Source organism: Hyperolius riggenbachi, chromosome 9 (assembly GCF_040937935.1).
Source record: "Hyperolius riggenbachi isolate aHypRig1 chromosome 9, aHypRig1.pri, whole genome shotgun sequence".
NCBI classification, from domain to species: domain Eukaryota; kingdom Metazoa; phylum Chordata; class Amphibia; order Anura; family Hyperoliidae; genus Hyperolius; species Hyperolius riggenbachi.
In genome coordinates, this window is record NC_090654.1 from 197831070 (window position 1) to 197854277 (window position 23208).

Below are 23208 nucleotides of genomic sequence, written 5' to 3' on the forward strand. Positions count from 1 at the left end.
GAAAACAGCTGATTTTTGGGAGCATTTAGTAAAGTGTCAATTCATCAAGGCTGTTACTGCATGAAAAGCTGAAATTACTGAGCACTAGGGTACATTTCCGACTAGTCAGGTAAATACCTCAACACGTCAGTCAATTTCAATTCATTAACTACAGCATGTGGTAAAGCCAAGTAACCTACTTGATAATGAGGCACCTCTCCTCTGTCAGACACAATGCGAAGGAGCCGTGACTCGCACAAGCAGAGAGGAATAAGTTATGACTGAAAGGAGTAGAAGCCAATAGAAACAGGCCCTGTCTCATGCAAGACATTGATAGGTTGCGAAGGCTTCTTGTAAGAGTCCAGCTTTTTTAACCCCCCCCCCCCCCCAGGAAGTAAGCGTAGATAAAACAAAAGTGGTTTCCCAACCTTACTTCAGACGGTTAACCTTTTAGGTTCCTGTTTGAAGATGTAGGATAGCTAGTGAGGAAATCACCTAAGCATGGCATGCGTAATGTCTCCTGGAAGTTCAAGGGATGTGGGGATGCCTTTCACTCTTGTAATGCCTTAATTGCTTGTAACAGAGAGACACTACACTGCTCTGCTGTTACCAAACAGGTTTTTGTAAATTGAAGCATAGTATTTTGGTAAATTATTGAACTTCTACAGCACTTAACCACGTGAGGACCCACCCTTTACCCCCCCCCCCCCCTTAAGGACCAGCGTTATTTTTTGTGATCTGTGCTGGGTGGGCTCTGCAGCCCCCAGCACAGATCATGTTTCATGCAGAGCGATCCGATCGCTCCCCTTTTTTCCCCCCTATGGGGATGGTGTGCAGGGGAGGGGGGGTCTGATCGCTCTCATGGGCAGGCTTGCAGGCACCTCAAAGCCCCCCTCCGCGGCGAAATTCCCCCCTCCCTCTCCTACCTGCTCATCCCCGGTGATCGGGGCTGCACAGGACGCTATACGTCCTGTGCAGCCAGTGACAGGCTGTCCCGTCACATGGCGGCGATCCCCGGCCGCTGATTGGCTGCAGCCGGCCGCTGATTGGCCGGGGATCGCCGATCTGCCTTACGGCGCTGCTGCAAAGCAGCGCCGTACAATGTAAACAAAGCGGATTATTTCCGCTTGTGTTTACATTTAGCCTGCGAGCCGCGATCGGCGGCCCGCAGGCTATTCACGGAGCCCACCGCCGTGAATTGACAGGAAGCAACCGCTCGTGCGAGCGGCTGCTTCCTGATTAATTAGCCTGCAGCCGGCGACGCAGAACTGCATCGCTGGTCCTGCAGCTGCCACTTTGCCGACGCACGGTATAAGCGTGCGGTCGGCAAGTGGTTAATATTGATGAAAATATTGATGAATTAGCAAAAAAAAAAATTTAAAATGCCAAATGTTTTTCTTTTTTTATTATCGAACAGCCTTTGATGAATTGAAGCCTATGTCCACAATGGGCTCTATTCACACAACTTTTCATAAATGACTAATTGGTATAAATAATCTTTCAGCACATTTACAAGCAAAAAAAAAAAAAAAAAAACACTCAAAGTAAGTTGTTCCTGATTAATTTAATTTCAATATTACTTTTCTTACCTCAATATTATATTTTTGCTCTTTGGAAGCTTAAAAATGTAACCTAGGTTGAAAACAGGTGAACAAGCTTTGTAAATCATGAGTGACAGAATACTAATACAAAACAGGTGTATACAGCTCAAATAGACATATACTTATATTGTTTTTGCAAACTACACATAATCAGTAAGAACAAACTAAAAATCTATTAAAATGGGGGACATCTTTAATTTGCAATTTAATCTATCCAATCGTTACCAAAACAATGTTTGCATACCTTTGTACTGCATTGAGCAGTCAGTGTTTAGCCAGCAGCAGTATGATCGTTATTAGATGAGATTTCTGCAGACATATCCACTGGTGCAAGTTTTTTGTTAAGTGTCCATGGGGAGGGTTTAGATTAGGCATCAGGTGAGGAACGGGGGAGAGTTAGGGATAGGCATCAGTAGAGGGGAAGGTTCAGCATGATAATAGGGTCATATTTAGTTGTATTAAAATATCGGTATTATATACCAATCTTATACTATCATTACTGCCACTTTAACAATATACTTGACGAAACTGGGTGCCCCTTTTTCCAGCACAACCTCCACAGCAGCACTTTTCTGAAGGATACAGCTTCTTAAAACAGAGTATTTACAATTATTCAACTTTTTGTGAGAGAGAAAGAAGTCGCAAGATGCATCAGTTTAGAATATACAAATCCTTCCTATATATCCCTGAATGCCAGCGTTGCTGGTATACAGTGTGCCTATAGCCTATCCATTTAGAAAAAATACATTTTTTTTGTTTTATCCATTTAGAAAGCCATACAAATCCAGCTCTTTTGGGTTTCTTTGGCCCTCATCAGTGCAAGGTAATATAGTGTGTTATAAGTTTTTGATGGAAGCATGTTTTAAGATAATCTGGTTTAATACATATCCCCACACAATATCCTGATACGTTCCACCCATAGATCTATCTGCACTAGTTACCATGGTGACTGACTTATGTTTAGCGGTTTTCCTTGATGTTAAGTCTTAATCTAAATATAACACAGTCTAATTAAAGTGGCTTGGATGTCTCATGAAATATGGAACAGTAAAGGTTATATTCTGTGCATATTGTGAGCCATGCTACATCAGTCCATCCTCTGCTCATTTTCCCAAAGTACCAGGGACGCTGTAGTCACTGTCACATTGCCCTGCAGCCCACAAAAAGTGCCCATGCACAGCTTAGCATATTCCTTAGTTCAGGCGGTTACCCTCAGAAGCCATCAGCGAGTATTGTAGCTGGGAGGATGGTCAGCTGTCCCCTACTTTGTCCAGAACAAACAGGGGGGCAAGAATCCGGGTCTTATTGGTCTCCACGGTGCAGCCGTTCAATACCATTTCATCCAAAATAATATGCACTTTATCAAGATTGAACATTATCTGTGGGAGAGTCAAGGCGTGAACGTGAAAATAAAATAAGTATACAGTCAAAATGCAGTTTTCGTTTTTAGCCATATCATATTACATAATTTCATTAAAAGAAAAATAAATTACCACATTGTTTACAATGCTAAGTGAGATGGTTATCACCTCATCCTTCTGTCCAGCAGAGGGCGCACATTATCAATGCATCCCTCTGCCCTCAGTCTGAAGCATCTCCTGCATGCAGTGCCATGCCCAGGATTATTATTCATGCAATTGAACTTTTTAAGCTTTTTCCTCCACATGGCATTCAGTGCTGCAGGAGAGGTTGATGGCTGTAGTTGCAGCTGGCATACCTCTCCTTCAGTCAGTAAAAAACAAAAAAAACAAAAACCATACATGGGCTTTACTGTAATGCTACTGACTACTTCTTTTCCTTATTAACCAGTTCACCCCCAAGGGTTTTTATCCTAACGGACCAGAGCAATTTTCAGTTGTCAGCGCTCCTCCCTTTTATTCCCTAATAACTTTATTACTACTTATCACAAGAAAATGATCTATACCTCGTTTTTTTCGCCACCAATTAGGCTTTCTGTGGATAGTACATTTTGCTAAGAATTTTTTTATTCTAAATGCATTTTAATGAGAAAAACAGAAAAAAAAGAAAAAAAATCATTATTTCTCAGTGTTCAGCCTTTATAGTTTTAAAATTAAACATTCTCCTGTGGATAAAACAAACACGTTTTATTTGCCCAGTGGTCCCGATAATTAAACCGTTTAGATTATGTCCCTACCACAATGTATGGCGACAGTATATTATTTTGAAATATAAGTGGTTATTTTTCTGTTTGTTCTGGCCATAATTACAAGCCCCTGTGTAATAAATTAAAATTAATTTTCCCCATAAAATATAGAATAAAAAAAGCTGAGTCCCTAAGGCAACTATTTATTTTTTTAAGCTGATTTTTTTTTTTTACAAGTGTTTTTTTTGGGGGGGAGGGTTGGAAGTGTAATTTTATTAATGATGTGTATATACTTGAAAATGTATGTATTTTGTAGGTGTAATATACTTTTTGGCCACAAGATGGCGCTAGTGAACACTCATAGGACGTGTTCACTTTTTTTTTTTTTTTTTTACACTTTATTAAACTCTTACATTTCCTGTTTATGTGAATGGACGTAGCCGCTGTTCGCGGTCACGTCCATTCACTCCAGGCACTGCGATTGGGTAGAGGACTGTTCGGTCCTCTTCCCCAATCACCCAGCACGGGATCCCGACGGTAATGGCGGCGGTAGCGGCGGACACACGGCGGTAGCAGCGGCGGGAATGCGCGACGTATTAAAACGTCATGTTGCTGTTAATAGCGGTAAGCATGACGTTTTAATACGTTAGGATGGCGGTAAATGGTTAAGAGTGGGTATGGAAATTGCATCTGGATTTCTTCTAGCCCCCTACCCAGTATATTTCATAAAAATCCAACACCAATAACCCCTCCCCTCCGCCACTTACAGAGCAATGTGACGCCACTACTCTCAGAATTAGTTTGGCTCACATCAGGGTTGCCAAGTCATCCCATTAAAAGACATCCAAGGTAAATACACTATATGCAACTTTACTTACCTGGTGGTTCTCTAGAAGTCTGTGTGTCCTGCGCTAAGGCTCCAGTCCTCTCCTGGGTCTCGCTGTCACTCCTGTAATGGGTTGGCTTGTGTGCATGCACAGGATGCTCCTGGCAACGCGTGTGCCCGTGCACAAGCCGTCAATGCGATCCACTGCAGGAGTGACAGCAGGACTCAGGAAAGGACTGCAGTTGCAGCGCATGACACACAGACTTCTAGGGACTAAAAGAAGCCACAGGTAAGTATATATACTGTTGAAGGGATAGAAATGATTGGTGAAAGAGCCACGACTCCTACCAGAAATATAACTGTGGCCACATCTCCAAAACCTGACCAAGACATCTGGAGGAAGACCCAGCATCCACAGGACTGGATAAGTGGGCTGGATATGAGGAGAGGGAAGTCCTTTATAGTATTTGGGAAGGTAGAAGGACGGGTGTTAAGAAAATGAGTGCACCTGCAGCAGTTATACATGGATAAGCACAAGTGAAATGACCAGTGATACATAACCACAGTGTACAAGCCTTCAAACTACATCGCACAAAGAACATTCCTCCCATCCTGCTCTGCTGTCTCTCCTCTAGTCTTCTGACAATCATATCTCTGTCATTGCTATGGATCCTCCCCCCTTCACTTTTACCATCCTGCTCCACCATTAATGATTCCTACCTACGGCATCCCTTTCTGCTGTCACCAATTCTTACTGCTTTCTTTCTCATTTCATTCTGCCATGACTGATCACCTTTCTGCATGTAAATGCAGTAATTTAAGAGTATGCTCCTGGTTACCTCCTTTTACAATAAGAAAAAGGATACATCCAATTCGCTCTGTTTAAAGAAAGCAAACAAAAAAACATGTTAATATACAAATGTTTCAGGTATAATAAACAAAGAGTTTGCATTCTGGGTAACATAATATCCGAGGAGAGAAAGATGTATACTTACCCTTGTGTGATGCTCTCCATCCGGAGACCCAGCACAGATTTACTATTAGGCACAGGGGGTTCCTGACTAGTGGGAAAGAATGGCACCTGCTGAGGGCACAGTGTAATGTGGCCGGCCTTCTGGTGTGCATGAGTAAGAGGCATCCAGAAATTTGGGCGCACAATTTTGACAAGCAGAATATTGGAAAGTGTACTGATATTCTACATTAAAATGACAATTGCAATAGTAAAATATCAGTTTATTTTCAGTTCATACTGTTTTTCTGTTATGTATATCTAGAACCAGCCCCATTGGGGCTAATAATTTGACAAAAATAATAAAAACCTTTCAAACTAAAATATTGGTATATAATACCGATGTTTTACTACTGTACAACTGAACCACACTGTCTAACACTGAACCCTGCCAACACATATGCTTATCCTTAACCACCCCCTGCCCCTGGCTAACCTGAATCCCCCCCGATACCTAACCTTAGCCCCCCCCCCCCACCCCTAACCTTAAAGATACTTCTGCCTAACCTTAAAAACTCCTTAATGCTTAACCACTTGAGGACCTAGGGCTTTCTACCCCTTAAGGACCGGCCACTTTTTTTCCATTCAGACCACTGCAGCTTTCACGGTTTATTGCTCGCTCATACAACCTACCACCTAAATGAATTTTGGCTCCTTTTCTTGTCACTAATAAAGCTTTCTTTTGGTGCTATTTGATTGCTCCTGCGATTTTTACTTTTTATTATATTCAGCAAAAAAGACATGAATTTTGGCAAAAAAATGATTTTTTTAACTTTCTGTGCTGACAGTTTTCAAATAAAGTAAAATTTCTGTATACATGCAGCGCGAAAAATGTGGACAAACATGTTTTTGATAAAAAAAAAACATTCAGTGTATATTTATTGGTTTGGGTAAAAGTTATAGCGTTTACAAACTATGGCGCAAAAAGTGAATTTTCCCATTTTCAAGCATCTCTGACTTTTCTGACCCCCTGTCATGTTTCATGAGGGGCTAGAATTCCAGGATAGTATAAATACCCCCCAAATGACCCCATTTTGGAAAGAAGACATCCCAAAGTATTCACTGAGAGGCATAGTGAGTTCATAGAAGATATTATTTTTTGTCACAAGTAAGCGGAAAATGACACTTTGTGAGAAAAAAAAAAAAAAAAAAAAAGTTTCCATTTCTTCTAACTTGCGACAAAAAAAAATGAAATCTGCCACGGACTCACCATGCCCCTCTCTGAATACCTTGAAGGGTCTACTTTCCAAAATGGGATCATTTGTGGGGTGTGTTTACTGTCCTGACATTTTGGGGGGTGCTAAATTGTAAGCACCCCTGTAAAGCCTAAAGGTGCTCATTGGACTTTGGACCCCTTAGCGCAGTTAGGCTGCAAAAAAGTGCCACACATGTGGTATTGCCGTACTCAGGAGAAGTAGTATAATGTGTTTTGGGGTGTATTTTTACACATACCCATGCTGGGTGGGAGAAATATCTCTGTAAATGACAATTTGTTAATTTTTTTTACACACAATTGTCCATTTACAGAGGTATTTCTCCCACTCAGCATGGGTATGTGTAAAAATACACCACAAAACACATTATACTACTTCTCCTGAGTACGGCGATACCACATGTGTGGCCCTTTTTTGCACCCTAACTGCGCTAAAGGGCCCAAAGTCCAATGAGTACCTTTAGGATTTCACAGGTCATTTTGAGAAATTTCGTTTCAAGACTACTCCTCACGTTTTAGGGCCCCTAAAATGCCAGGGCAGTATAGGAACCCCACAAATGACCCCATTTTAGAAAGAAGACACCCCAAGGTATTCCGTTAGGAGTATGGCGAGTTCATAGAAGATTTTATTTTTTGTCACAAGTTAGCGGAAAATGACACTTTGTGAAAAAACACAATTAAAATCAATTTACGCTAACTTTTGACAAAAAATGGGAGAAATACCTCTGTAAATGGACAATTGTGTGTAAAAAAATCAAAAGATTGTCATTTACAGAGGTATTTCTCCCACCCAGCATGGGTATGTGTAAAAATACACCCCAAAACACATTGTACTACTTCTCCCGAGTACGGCGATACCACATGTGTGGCACTTTTTTGCACCCTAACTGCACTAAGGGGCCCAAAGTCCAATGAGTACCTTTAGGATTTCACAGGTCATTTTTGTTTCAAGACTACTCCTCACGGTTTAGGGCCCCTAAAATGCCAGGGCAGTATAGGAACCCCACTAATGACCCCATTTTAGAAAGAAGACACCCCAAGGTATTCCGTTAGGAGTATGATGAGTTCATAGAAGATTTTATTTTTTGTCAAAAGTTAGCGGAAATTGATTTTAATAGTTTTTTTTCACAAAGTGTCATTTTCCGCTAACTTGTGACAAAAAATAAAATCTTCTATGAACTCACCATACTCCGTACGGAATACCTTTGGGTGTCTTCTTTCTAGAATGGGGTCATTTGTGGGGTTCCTATACTGCCCTGGCATTTTAGGGGCCCTAAACCGTGAGGAGTAGTCTTGAAACCAAATGTCGCAAAATGACCTGTGAAATCCTAAAGGTACTCATTGGACTTTGGGCCCCTTAGCGTACTTAGGGTGTAAAAAAGTGCCACACATGTGGTACCGCTGTACTCAGGAGAAGTAGTATAATGCGTTTTGGGGTGTATTTTTACACATACCCATGCTAAGTGGGAGAAATATCTCTGTAAATGACAATTGTTTGATTTTTTTACACACAATTGTCCATTTACATAGAAATTTCTCCCACCCAGCATGGGTATGTGTAAAAATACACCCCAAAACACATTATACTACTTTTCCTGAGTACGGCGGTACCACATGTGTGACACTTTTTTGCAGCCTAGGTGCGCTAAGGGGCCCAACGTCCTATTCACAGGTCATTTTGAAGCATTTGTTTTCTAGACTACTCCTCGCGGTTTAGGGCCCCTAAAATGCCAGGGCAGTATAGGAACCCCACAAGTGACCCCATTTTAGAAAGAAGACACCCCAAGGTATTCCGTTAGGTGTATGGCGAGTTCATAGAAGATTTTATTTTTTGTCACAAGTTAGTGAAAAATGACACTTTGTGAAAAAAAACCAATAAAAATTAATTTCCGCTAACTTTTGACAAAAAATAAAATCTTCTATGAACTCGTCATACACCTAACATAATACCTTGGGGTGTCTTTTTTTTCTAAAATGGGGTCACTTGTGGGGTTCCTATACCGCCCTGGCATTTTACAGGCCCAAAACAGTGAGTAGTCTGGAAACCAAATGTCTCAAAATGACTGTTCAGGGGTATAAGCATCTGCAAATTTTGATGACAGGTGGTCTATGAGGGGGCGAATTTTGTGGAACCGGTCATAAGCAGGGTGGCCTTTTAGATGACAGGTTGTATTGGGCCTGATCTGATGGATAGGAGTGCTAGGGGGGTGACAGGAGGTGATTGATGGGTGTCTCAGGGGGTGGTTAGAGGGGAAAATAGATGCAATCCATGCACTGGGGAGGTGATCGGAAGGGGGTCTGAGGGTTTGGCCGAGTGATCAGGAGCCCACACGGGGCAAATTGGGGCCTGATCTGATGGGTAGGTGTGCTAGGGGGTGACAGGAGGTGATTGATGGGTGTCTCAAGGTGTGATTAGAGGGGGGAATAGATGCAAGCAATGCACTGGCGAGGTGATCAGGGCTGGGGTCTGAGGGCATTCTGAGGGTGTGGGCGGGTGATTGAGTGCCCTAGGGGCAGATAGGGGTCTAATCTGATAGGTAGCAGTGACAGGGGGTGATTGATGGGTAATTAGTGGGTGTTTAGGGTAGAGAATAGATGGAAACACTGCGCTTGGGTGGTGATCTGATGTCGGATCTGCGGGCGATCTATTGGTGTGGGTGGGTGATCAGTTTGCCCGCAAGGGGCAGGTTAGGGGCTGATTGATGGGTGGCAGTGACAGGGGGTGATTGATGGGTGGCAGTGACAGGGGGTGATTGATGGGTGATTGATAGGTGATTGACAGGTAATCAGTGGGTTATTACAGGGGAGAACAGATGTAAATATTGCACTGGCGAATTGATAAGGGGGGGTCTGAGGGCAATCTGAGCGTGTAGGCGGGCGATTGGGTGCCCGCAAGGGGCAGATTAGGGTCTGATCTGATAGGTAACAGTGACAGGTGGTGATAGGGAGTGATTGATGGGTGATTGATGGGTAATTAGTGGGTGTTTAGAGAAGATAACAGATGTAAACGATACATTTGGGAGGTAATCTGACGGCGGGTTTGCGGGCGATCTAATGGTGTGGGTGGGTGATCAGATTGCCCGCAAGGGGCAGGTTAAGGGCTGATTGATGGGTGGCAGTGACAGGGGGTGACAGGGGGTGATTGATGGGTGATAGGTGATTGGCAGGTGATTGACAGGTGATCAGTGGGTTATTACATGGAAGAACAGATGTAATTAATGCACTGGTGAATTGATAAGGGGGGGGTCAGAGGGCAATCTGAGCGTGTGGGCGGGTGATTGGGTGCCCGCAAGGGGCAGATTAGGGTCTGATCTGATAGGTAAAAGTGACAGGTGGTGATAGGGGGTGATTGATGGGTGATTGATGGGTAATTAGTGGGTGTTTAGAGGAGAGAATAGATGTAAACAATGGATTTGGGAGGTGATCTGATGTCGGATCTGTGGGCGATCTATTGGTGTGGGGGGGTGATCAGATTGCCCGCAAGGGGCAGGTTAGGGGCTGATTGATGGGTGGCAGTGACAGGGGGTGATTGACGGGTGATTGATGGGTGATTGACGGGTGATTGACAGGTGATTGACAGGTGATCAGGGGGATAGATGCATACAGTAAACAGGGGGGGGGTCTGGGGAGAATCTGAGGGGTGGGGGGTGATCAGGAGGGGGCAGGGAGCAGGGGGGGGGGGATAAAAAAAATAATAGCGTTGACAGATAGTGACAGGGAGTGATTGATGGGTGATTAGGGGGGTGATTGGGTGCAAACAGGGGTCTGGGGGGTGGGCAGGGGGGGGTCTGATGGGTGCTGTGGGCGATCTGGGGCAGGGGGGGGAGAAATCAGTGTGCTTGGGTGCAGACTAGGGTGGCTGCAGCCTGCCCTGGTGGTCCCTCGGACACTGGGACCACCAGGGCAGGAGGCAGCCTGTATAATACACTTTGTAAACATTACAAAGTGTATTATACACTTTGTATGCGGCGATCGCGGGGTTAACATCCCGCCGGCGCTTCCGTATAGCCGGCGGGATGTTGTGGCGAGCGAGCGGTGACAGGCGCCGGCGGAGGATCGCGTCACGGATGACGCGATCGCTCCGCCCATGCCCTTAAATGGACCGCCGCCTCTGTGGGTGAGGCCGTCCTGAAGGGCTCCACTTCCCCGCCGCCCCTGTGTAGTGGGCGGTCGGGAAGTGGTTAACCTTATCCATCCCCCATGCCTAACCTTAACTGCCCCCACCGCAATTCTGCCACAAAAACAAATATGCACCCATAGAATATATCAGTAATATTATGAAATTTGGCTGCTTGCGGCATCTAATAAATAGCAGGCGCCGTGGCCGTCCGCAGTGAATGGCCCCGCTATTTGTAGTCACATTTTTCATTGCCGCTGGGCTCCAGCGCCCGCCATTTATCAGACGCCCAAATTTAATACTTGCACTGATATTTTCTATGGACGCATATTATGCAGCTAGCAGATGCCCAAATTTCCGGCTTCCAGTCCTCTGTGCCTATAGGCACTTGAAATGTAAATACAGCCTTCCTCATACTTTAGTCAGAAGCCACCAACAATTATACAGTGTTGTAATTCTTCTTAGCAGCACTGCTACAACTCTTTCTGCCTGTTGGTTTATTCACTAGCATTGTATCGAATAAAAAAGGTGACTGCAAAAAGAGACAGCAGCAACATCATATAATAAGTCATAGGATGGAAGAACATGTGGCTGTGAGTGGCTTTCTGATGCTTCATGGACTATGAGGACTTTGAATGCGTACATACTGAGGCACTGCCGCATGAGCTGGGCACGCAATGGTGCCACTAGTAAAAATATTGTCAAGGTACATTACCAATATTTTTCTATGCACTTACCCGGCACCCATTCTCACTTGAACCTTCCCCCCTCTATGTGACAAACGCCCACCCTCAATGCAGAAACAACTGCCACTTTAATTGATGGCCTACAAAATGGACGATTGGCTTCTCTATTCCTTCCCTACCTAGTATGGCCCCCATCCTCCCCTGACATCAATCCTATTGAGAACCTTTGGAGTATCCTCAAGCAAAATATCTATGAGGCGCAGTTTACATCCAAACAGCAGCTCTGGAAGGATATTCTGACATCCTGCAAAGAAACAGACACTCTCCAAAAACTCACAATTTTTTTTTTCCCAAATAAGTTTTATTGAATTTTACACATAAGGTATACAGAACACAGTAGCCCCAACAACCCCCCCCCCTCCCCCAACCCCTCCCCTTCTCTCGTGAAAAACTCACAAATTTAATGGATGCAAGAATTGTGAAACTATCAAATAAGGGGTCATATGCTAATCTGTAACTTGATCTGTTAAGATGTTTTTGATTGAAATATTTTTATTTCAGTAAATATGACCCAATACTGCAAATTCAACAAATTACCATTTTCGGTTCTTTACAACCTACAGTATACATTGTTTTGAAACTCTGTAGTGCATAATACTTTGGAACAGTGTATTTTAAGTTTTTTCTTTTTAAAAATCATGCCGTTATTAGGAGGTCTGTCCAGTAAAATTTTAATTATACTCATTGTTGATGACTAAAAAAATGATGACGACCGCCACTTGCATTGACCATTTAGGAAAATATGATTTGCATAATAATTTGGAAAGCAGTGTAGTGGATTAACTGCTTGCCTGCCTTCTGTAATTAAGCATATTCCCACCTCTTTTTGCGGTTGTATATATTCTAAATCTGAATAGCGGGGGAGTATTCTGGCCAGACACTTGGGGGAAAAAAACAGGAGCACAAAATGTTGTGCTATGACTTAGAAGTGTGACATGAGCCTAAGGACAATAAAATGCAGGTCCCAGCAGAAACCTCCGTAGAGATCCCATCACTACTTTATCATGCACTATAGGTATGGCATGTTGGGCATGGTGCAGAAATCACATGCCATTACCTTCTGTTTCAAAAGGGCAACCTTGGAAAAGCTAGGATAACCTGACGGCCCAATGATGTAAGATTTTCTCAGTGTACTTACCACTCTACTGAAGTACTTGTCCAAAACTTCAACAAAATTATGAATAAGTTCAAATACCGCCATCTCATTCTGTAATAAGAAAGAAATGACGTCTTTTGTGCATTTTCATTATATTGTCATTGTTCTTCCAAAATGATAATGCTGGGCACACACAATGCGCTTATTCGAACAATTTGATTCTTTTTTCTGTTTGATAACTCGCTCGATTCTCTTATCTTTTCTTATCAATTTCGATTCACTTCTATGAGAAATCGAGCAGAAAAACAATCGAAAAAAATCGGACAATTATCTATCGAACCATCTATCTAATGGTGCCCATACACGATACATTTAAAAAAGTTAGATTTTCCCGTTTATTTGATCTAAATGATCGAATGAAAGTTGAAAATATATATTGTTTTCAATCAAGAAATTTAAACAAATATCCCGTTTTTTCGAGAAAAATCTGATCGGACATGCTGGAAAAATGTTTATATTCCATCTAACGGAATAATTGAACTAAATTATCGAAAAAAAAAAATGAAAAATTGTACCATGTACAGGTACAATGGTGTGTTCCTAGCATAAGATCTAGCATGCACACCCACTATAGCTGACTGAACTAGTATTTTTTCAGCCAGTATGATGCAGCAGCCATAGCAACCGATCATAATCCATCAATGTTAGCCGGTTTACACCTTTTATAAGCCTTATGTAAGGAATCTATTTACTAATATACAGTGGGATGCGAAAGTTTGGGCAACCTTGTTAATTGTCATGATGTTCCTATATAAAATGTTGGTTGTTACGATAAAAAATGTCAATTAAATATATCATATAGTTATAGGAGACACACAGTGATATTTGAGAAGTAAAATGAAGTTTATTGAATTTACAGAAAAGGCGCAATAATTGTTTAAATAAAATTAGGCAGGTGCATAAATGTGGGCACTGTTGTCATTTTATTGATTCCAAAACCTTTAGAACTAATTATTGGAACTCAAATCGGCTTGATAAGCTCAGTAACCCCTGACCTACATACACAGGTAAATCCAATTATAAGAACGAGTACTTAAGGGGTCAATCGTAAGTTTCCCTCTTTTACATTTTTCTGAAGAGTGGCAACATGGGGGTCTCAAAACAACTCTCAAATGACCTGAAGACAAAGATTGTTCACCATCAGGGTTTAGAGGAAGGATACAGAAAGCTATCTCAGAGGTTTCAGCTGTCTGTTTCCACAGTTAGGAACATATTGTGGAAGACCACAGGCACAGTTCAAGTTAAGGCTTGAAGTGGCAGACCAAGAAAAATCTCAAATAAACAGAAGTGACAAATGGTGAGAACAGTCAGAGTCAACCCTCAGACCAGCACCAAAGACCTACAACATAATTTTGCTGCAGATGAAGTAACTGTTCATTCATCGTTCAACCATTCGGTGCACTTTACACAAGGAGATGCTGTATGCAGGGAAAGCCTTTTCTCCGCCCACAGCACAAACAAAGCCCCTTGAGGTGTGTTAAAGCATATTTGGACAAGCCAGCTTCATTTTAGAATAAGGTGCTGTGGACTGATGAAACAAAAATTGAGTTATTTGGGCATAACAAGGGGCGTTATGCATGGAGGAAAAACACAGCATTCCAAGAAAAACACCTTCTACCTACAGTGAAATATGGTGGTGGTTCCATCATGCTGTGGGGCTGTGCGGCCAGTGCAGGGACTAGGAATCTTGTCAAAGTTGAGGGATGCATGGATTCCCCTCAGTATCAGCAGATTCTGGAGACCAACGTCCAAGAATCAGTGACAAAGCTGAAGCTGCGCCGGGGCTAGATCTTTCAACAAGACAATGACCCTAAACACTGCTCAAAATCCACTAAGGCATTCATGCAGAGGAACAAGTAAAATGTTCTGGAATGGCCATCTCAGTCCCCAGACCTGAATATAACTGAAAATCTGTGGTGTGAGTTAAAGAGAGCTGTCCATGCTCAGAAGCCATCAAACCTGAATGAACAAGAGATGTTTTGTAAAGAGGAATGGTCCAAAATACCTTCAACCAGAATCCAGACTCTCATTGGAACCTACAGCAAGCGTTTAGAGGCTGTAATTTCTGCAAAAGGAGGATCTACTAAATATTCATTTCTTTGTGGTGCCCAAATTTATGCACCTGTCTAATTTTGTTTAAAAATTTACTGCACATTTTCTGTAAATCCAATAAACTTAATTTCACTCCTCTAGTATCACTGCGTGTGTCTTCTATATGATATATTTAACCCCCTTAGGGGTAACCCCGAGTCAGGCTCGGGACGGAAATCTGCAGTTCAGAGCAGTAATCCATCAAAGGTGCGGAATGTGCAGGACTGCCGCAGATCTATCAATCGGTATGAATTTTAGAGTCTGAAAGCTTGTGAAAAAATGTCACCGCTTTTGGGGAAAAAAAAAATATGGAAATAATCATACCGATAGGCAGGTTAACTGACATTTTTTATCATAACAACCACCAATTTATACAGGAAAATCATGATGATTAACAAGGTTGCCCAAACTTTTGCATCCCACTGTATGTTTAGGCTAAGTTCACAGCGTAAAAATAAACTACACGGTTTTAGTTCTTCCAGGGTATTCTCCATAATGTCCAAAATTGTAAGTGCAAAAAAGATGGGACAGAGTGGACAGACTGACATGCAGTGGCTGCAGTACATGGGCGGAGCTGCTGCAGTACATGGGAGGAGCTGGGAACTGAGGCCAAGAGAAACAACACTTGCAGGTGATCACAGCTGGTACATAAAAATCAAGAGAATTGTAAAATAAGAGATTGTGAGTGAGTTTTTTTGATTTTCCTAAAATTAAAAATATATTGCCATGGCCAAGAGGCACACTAACTAAAACATTCTGTAATTAACTGGTGTGAGTGGTCTCTAGTAAACTTAAAATATTCTACATCTTCATATACTGTGTCCTAACCCCAAACTAATGTTATGGAGGAACTAGAATATCTCTTATAATACAATAGGCTCATGTCAAATGACTGCCTTAAAGCACACATGGACAGAGAGGAGATGGACATATTTATTTCCCTTTAAACAATGCATATTGCCTGGCTGTCCTGATAAGCCTGTCTAAAACTCTTAGCTATAGACCCTGAACAAGCATGTCGATCAGGTGTTTTTGACTAAAGTCTGTCTGGATTAGCTGCATGCTTGTTTCAGGTGTGTGATTCAGACACTACAGCAACCAAAGAGATCACCAAGAGCCCAAGCAACTGGTATTGTTTAAAAGGAAGTAAATACGACAGCATCCATACACATCACTGTTCAGTCCACAAATCATGTTAACCATTTACCGCCATCCTAACGTATTAAAACGTCATGCTTACCTCTATTAACAGCAACATGACGTTTTAATACGTCGCGCATTCCCGCCGCTGCTACCGCCGTGTGTCCGCCGCTACCGCCGCCATTACCGTCGGGATCCCGTGCTGGGCGATTGGGGAAGAGGACTGAACAGTCCTCTACCCAATCGCAGTGCCTGGAGTGAATGGACGTGACCGCGAACAGCGGCTACGTCCATTCACATAAACAGGAAATGTAACAGTTTAATAAAGTGTGCAAAAAAAAAAAAAAAAAGTGAACACGTCCTATGAGTGTTCACCAGCGCCATCTTGTGGCCAAAAAGTATATTACACTTACAAAATACATACATTTTCAAGTATATACACATCATTAATAAAATTACACTTCCAACCCTCCCCCCCAAAAAAAACACTTGTAAAAAAAAAAATCAGCTTAAAAAAAATAAATAAATAGTTGCCTTAGGGACTCAGCTTTTTTTATTCTATATTTTATGGGGGAAAATTAATTTTAATTTATTACATAGGGGCTTGTAGTTATGGCCAGAACAAACAGAAAAATAACCACTTATATTTCAAAATAATATACTGTCGCCATACATTGTGGTAGGGACATAATCTAAACGGTTTAATTATCGGGACCACTGGGCAAATAAAACGTGTTTGTTTTATCCACAGGAGAATGTTTAATTTTAAAACTATAAAGGCTGAACACTGAGAAATAATGATTTTTTTTCTTTTTTTTTCTGTTTTTCTCATTAAAATGCATTTAGAATAAAAAAATTCTTAGCAAAATGTACTATCCACAGAAAGCCTAATTGGTGGCGAAAAAAACGAGGTATAGATCATTTTCTTGTGATAAGTAGTAATAAAGTTATTAGGGAATAAAAGGGAGGAGCGCTGACAACTGAAAATTGCTCTGGTCCGTTAGGATAAAAACCCTTGGGGGTGAACTGGTTAAATGGAGTTTCTTTTTGGAGATATTCAGGCAATGCTAAAAACAACCCCCCCCCCCCCCAAACTAACATTTATTTAAATATAGTCATGCCATCACATTCTGGATCATCATCCAAACCCTGAATTGGGTTTCTCATAATTTACATATTTAGTTTTTCCATTTACAATGATCTTTATTTACTGAGAGCCCACCACTAGCCAAACACTTATTGTTTTGGGTCTTGTGAGGCCTTCTGAGTGCGTTTTTTTGGGGGTGTCTGCCTTCCATGGAGCAGGGTCCATCTGTCCTGCTACAACATACTATTCATATACTACATACTTCATACTATTTCACTGTTTATATGTATACTGTGTAGCTACCTGGACACTATTTAAATTTACTTTTTATGAACTATAACAAGGGCTAATTTTTGCAGAAGGGCTTATATTTTTGAGCATCTTCAAAAATCTTGAAAGAATCATGCTAGGACTTATTTTCGGAATAGGTCTTATTTTCATGGTAGCTTTCCTCCACCGTATAACAGTGGAGCAAAATGACCTGACACAACGAAGAGCGATTGTTTGAATCGACCAATATTGCAGGTCTGTACTGGGCCTTGGCTGCTAATAACGCTTTCATTGGCACCAGCAGGAAAGAGTGGGACTACACACCAGGTCAGGCCTCTATTAATATGGACTTGAGAATTTAAAAGCTCTTTGGGAACAAAGGAAAGGGTCTAGAGTCTAGCAAAGGAAATGGGGGTAACTTGTATCACCTATGTCAATTCAAGAATACTGAGAATAGGAATGTTCTCTATGAAGCACAGACTTACCTCAGACTCATCTATTCCAACCACAATAAAGAGTGCTGCATACTGCCGATACACCAGCTTAAAGTCTTTATACTCTATGAAGGAGCACTGAAAATTCAAAACATGTATGTTTAGAAAAACATTGCATTATATGTATTTTTTTAAAGCCCTAGTTCACCTTCCAAGATTTTTCATTGTCACTAAAGGCGAACAGAAGCACACAATTTTCAGATTAGATGCAGCCACTATAGAAAAGCTCGCTTTGGAAAACTCATGTGACTCAGGATCTATTGAGAACACCTGCAGCTGCCAGGAGAGATGTTGCCCAATTAGTGAACACTTTTTCAACCCTTCGGCACTAAAGATGATCAATACACTAAAGAAAAGTGCCTATACTAGGCAGTGGCGGACATACGGCCGTGCCGCCGCACGAGGGCCCCTGAAGTTCCGCTGCTTCAGGGGCCCATTAAGTATTGCAGGTTTTTTTTTATTTAATTTTTTTTTTTTTTAGGTTTTATTTTTTTAACCTGATTGGGCCCAACTCCTGTCCTCCCCCCTCACCTCGCCCCCCCCCCCCCCCCATGCGGCGGGAGAGCGGAAAATACAAGAAGTCTCCGGCCGGGGCGGCAGCTGCCGCTTGGTCTCCAACTTGGAGACATATCGGAAACTAAGCAGCAGCTGCCTCTAGCGTCTGCTGCAGCCCCGGCCGGAGACTTCCTGTATTTTCTGCTCTCCCGCCGGCTGCAGCGCATACCGGGAGGGGGGCCCCGAGGTGAGTGAAGGAGGATAGGAGTCGGGCCCCCCACCCGGATAGCTACCCACCCGGCTACCTTACCCACCCACCCGGCTACCTACCCCGCTACCTAACCATCCACCCGGCTACCTACCCGGCTACCTAACCAGGCTACCTACCCACCCACCCACCCGGCTACCTAGCTACCCACCCGGCTACCTAACCACCCTGCTGGCTATCTACCTGGCTACCTACCCACCCGGCTACCTAACCACCCTGCCGGCTATCTACCTGGCTACCTACCCACCCAGCTACCTACCCACCCGGCTACCTAGCTACCCACCCGGCTACCTAACCACCCTGCCGGCTACCTACCTGGCTACCTACCCACCCGGCTACCTACCCACCCGGCTACCTAGCTACCCACCCGGCTACCTAACCACCCTGCCGGCTACCTACCTACCTGGCTACCTACCCACCCACCCGGCTACCTACACACCCACCCGGCTACCTTACCCACCCACCCGGCTACCTACCCCGCTACCTAACCATCCACCCGGCTACCTACCCGGCTACCTAACCAGGCTACCTACCCACCCACCCGGCTACCTACCCCGCAACCTAACCACCCACCCGGCTACCTACCCGGCTACCTAACCACCCTGCCGGCTACCTACCCACCCACCCGACTACCTAGCTACCCACCCGGCTACCTAACCACCATGCCGGCTACCTACCTGGCTACCTACCCACCCGGCTACCTAGCTACCCACCCGGCTACCTAACCACCCTGCCGGCTACCTACCTACCCGGCTACCTACCCACCCACCTGGCTACCTACCCACCCACCCAGCTACCTACCCACCCGGATACCTACCTACCCACCCGGATACCTACCTACCCACCCGGCTGCCTAACCACCCGGCTACCTAGCTACCCACCCGGCTACCTAACCACCCTGCCGGTTACCTACCTACCCGGCTACCTACCCACCCGGATACCTACACACCCACCCGGCTACCTACCCGGCTACCTACCCACCCACCCGGCTACCTACCCACCCGGATACCTACACACCCACCCGGCTACCTACCCACCTGGATACCTAACCACCCACCCGGCTACCTACACACCCACCCGGCTACCTACCTACCCACCAGGCTACCTACCTACCCACCCGGCTACCTACCAACCCACCAGGCTACCTACCCACCCAGCTACCTAACCACCCACCTACCCACCCACCAGGCTACCTACCCACCCGCCTACCCAGCCACCCACCAGGCTACCCACCCGGCTACCCAGCCACCCACCAGGCTACTTACCCACCCGGCTAAGGGCTACCTACCTACCCACCCGGCTGCCTACCTACCCACCAGGCTACCTATCCACCCAACCACCCATGGGAGCTGCGCGCCTGATGGAGGCTGGGACAGGAGGTCTGCTGCTGCAGGTGAGTAAATTTTTTTTTTATTATTTATTTTAGCAGGTGTATGTTCTGGGCAGGTCTGCCACATGATTGCGTGTATGTTCTGGGCAGGTCTGCCACATGATTGTGTGTATGTTCTGGGCAGGTCTGCCACATGATTGCATGTATGTTCTGGGCAAATTTGCTACATGATTGCATGTGTTTTCTGGGCAAATCTGCCGACATGATTGCACGTATTTTCTGGGCATATCTGCCGACATGATTGCAGGTATTTTCTGGGCATATCTGCCGACATGATTGCAGGTATTTTCTGGGCATATCTGCCGACATGATTGCAGGTATTTTCTGGGCATATCTGCCGACATGATTGCACGTATTTTCTGGGCATATCTGCCGACATGATTGCACGTATTTTCTGGGCATATCTGCCGACATGATTGCACGTATTTTCTGGGCATATCTGCCGACATCATTGCACGTATTTTCTGGGCATATCTGCCGACATCATTGCACGTATTTTCTGGGCATATCTGCCGACATCATTGCACGTATTTTCTGGGCAAATCTGCCGACATGATTGAATGTATTTTCTGGGCAAATCTGCTCACATTATGTGTATTTTCTTGAGAAAACCTGCACAATTATGTGAATTTTCTGGGGAAAGGGTCACCAAAACTTGGGCCCACTGTCTTTGCGTTGCACTTTTCAAGGGAACCTGAGGTGAGAATAATATTGAGGCTGCCATATTTCTCTCCTTTTAAGCAATACCAGTTGCCTGGTTGCCGTTCTGGTCCTCTGCCTCTTATTCTTTCAACCATAGACCCTGAACAAGCATGCAGCAGGTCAGGGGTTTCTGACAATATTGTCAGAACTGAGAAGATTAAGCTGCATGCTTGTTGCTGGTGTAATTCAGTTTATTACTGCAGCCAAATAGACCAGCAGGGCCGCCAGGCAACTAGTATTGTTTAAAAGGAAATAAATATGGCAGCCTCCATATCACTCTCACCCCGGGATCACTTTAAATTACAGTTAGCTCCGCCCTTATCCGGTCATTGCCACGCCCATTTTTTGCCAGGTCAGGGGGGCCCGCAATTGATATTTTGCACAGGGGCCCACTGCTGCCTGTGTCCGCCACTGATACTAGGATAACCAGCACAAGTATCCAGGTCTACTTGCATTTCATCCTCTTGGGATCTCCTTCACACTCTATTCACACGAAAATGGGAAAACTAGCCATAAATGGGTTAATTGAGGCCTGATTTGCCAAGCCAATCAATCCGCATCTGATTTAATTTGATCACACCACAGCAAACACAATTTTGATAGATTTCAGCAGAAATCTATGAAGCATCTATGGAGTCACAAGCACTGTACTGCTCATTGCAGCAGCTGACTCACTCATTTGTTCGCTTTTAATCATCTGTCAGTGGAAGACTGAGAATGATTACAGAACATTTATCAGTTTTGAAAGCTGCTGTTTAACCACTTGAGGACCCAGCCTTTACCCCCCCTTAAGGACCAGCGCTGTTTTTTATGATGTGCTGGGTGGGCTCTGCAGCCCCCAGCACAGATCAGGTGGCATGCTGAGCGATCAGATCGCCCCCCTTTTTTCTCCCCTATGGGGATGATGTGCAGGGGGGGTCTGATCGCTCCGGTCGGCAGGCATGTTGCGGGAGGGGGGGGGGCACCTCAAAGCCCCCCTCCGCGGCGAAATTCCCCCCTCCCTCTCCTACCTGTCCCCCCTGGTGATTGGGGCTGCACAGGACGTCCTCTGTCACATGGCGGCGATCCCCGGCCGCTGATTGGCCGGGGATCGCCGATCTGCTGTAAACAAAGGAGACATACGTCTCCTGCGTTTACATTTAGTCTGCAAGCCGCGGTCAGCTCGCGCGAGCAGCCTTAATTAGGGAGGCACCTGGCGACGCAGATCTGCATCGCTGGTCCTCCAGCTACCACTTTGCCGCCGCACGGTAGGAGTGTGCGGTCGGCAAGTGGTTAAAGGATTTGTTTTTTGTAGTCATTTCATGACCGATGTCCTTTATACATACCACTATGATTATCACTCACGTGAATGCCACTACTGAGAAGGGAACAGGGGACGTTTTTTGTTTAATATGTAATATTTATAATCCGCCCAGGGCCGGATTTACCATAAGGCAGTATAGGCATGTGCCTACAGGCGCCTGATGATGGAAAGGCGGCTCACTCCCCTTCCCTAGTGCTTCCTTCCCTATACGTAGTCCCGAGAAGAGTATAAATGACAGGTTAAAAATAGTACAGAGGCGCCAACAGGGTAAAAAGAATTTTTTTTTTAATGGATAAATAGGAGCATATCACCAATGCGGTCCGGTACATAGCCTGGGGCTATGATATGCTCCTATTTACTGCCTGAGGAAGTGGGATATACCCGCGAAACGCGTTGCACCTTTTTGGAGTATGTAAATAAACTGATTTTTGCTTAAAACAGCAATTTTTTGTGTCTGTTTTGGGGGGGTAAGTCCACCGCTACCTACTTCATTTTATCCATTTTAAAGAAATATTGTTTTTACCCTGTTGGCGCCTCTGTACTACTTTTGCAGTTTTTTCCACCCCTGGTGGAGGGGAATAATTCCTTTTTCCTGATCTACAGAGAGCGACTTCTTAATCCTGAGTGGGGACAGGTCTAATCTCCTCACCTGCCTTCATAGTGGTTACCTGGACGGTAACCCTTGTTTGTGAGTATAACCAACCTATACTTACCTTCCATACCCAATTTACAGTACATACTACACTATACTGGGCTCTCGGCGTCTTCCCTTATAAATGACAGGTTACTCACCCAGTTCTCTGCATTCCACTGAACAGATCTTCCTTCATCCTGGGGGATCTCTAGTTACCTAAAATTTGGGGGCACCTCAAGTTACTTAACATTGAGGGTACTGATTGTTACCTAATACAAAGTGGCACTTGTAGCTACCTATGCCGGGCAGGGGAAGTAGGGGCCGGATAGTTGGGCCAGCCAGCACGCTTGTGGTGTGGTTCGGCCAGGATTTGTAGGTTTATGGAGGGCAAGGTCTAGGGTGCCAGGACATCTGTGATTTACAGTGATGTAAATCCGGGCCTGAATACGCTCAATCTTTTCTCTCTTGGATTAGATAACATAATTGGTACAATTCACTGTCAGCAAGAATGGACACTAAAAAAAAACAGCTATAATCTGGCCATGTAAAGATTTTTGAAAATGTTCATTTCAGCATGCCTGAA

General features: G+C 44.2%; 1 protein-coding gene across 3 annotated transcripts in view; it reads right to left on the reverse strand.

Annotated features, from left to right (window-relative positions):
* Nucleotides 1-1524: 1524 nt before the first annotated feature.
* AP4S1 (adaptor related protein complex 4 subunit sigma 1) overlaps nt 1525-23208 on the reverse strand; it is a 69306-nt gene continuing 47622 nt past the window's right edge. For 2 of the 3 annotated variants that reach the window (XM_068253876.1, XM_068253878.1), the window contains exons 3-6: nt 17825-17911; nt 12734-12802; nt 5377-5388; nt 1525-2959 (exon numbers count right to left, since the gene is read on the reverse strand). In XM_068253876.1, the coding sequence (XP_068109977.1) occupies nt 2831-2959; nt 5377-5388; nt 12734-12802; nt 17825-17911 (297 nt within the window). In that variant the 3' untranslated portion in view covers nt 1525-2830. The remainder of the gene's footprint in view (nt 2960-5376; nt 5389-12733; nt 12803-17824; nt 17912-23208) is intronic. The other variant, XM_068253877.1, reaches the window with a different exon arrangement.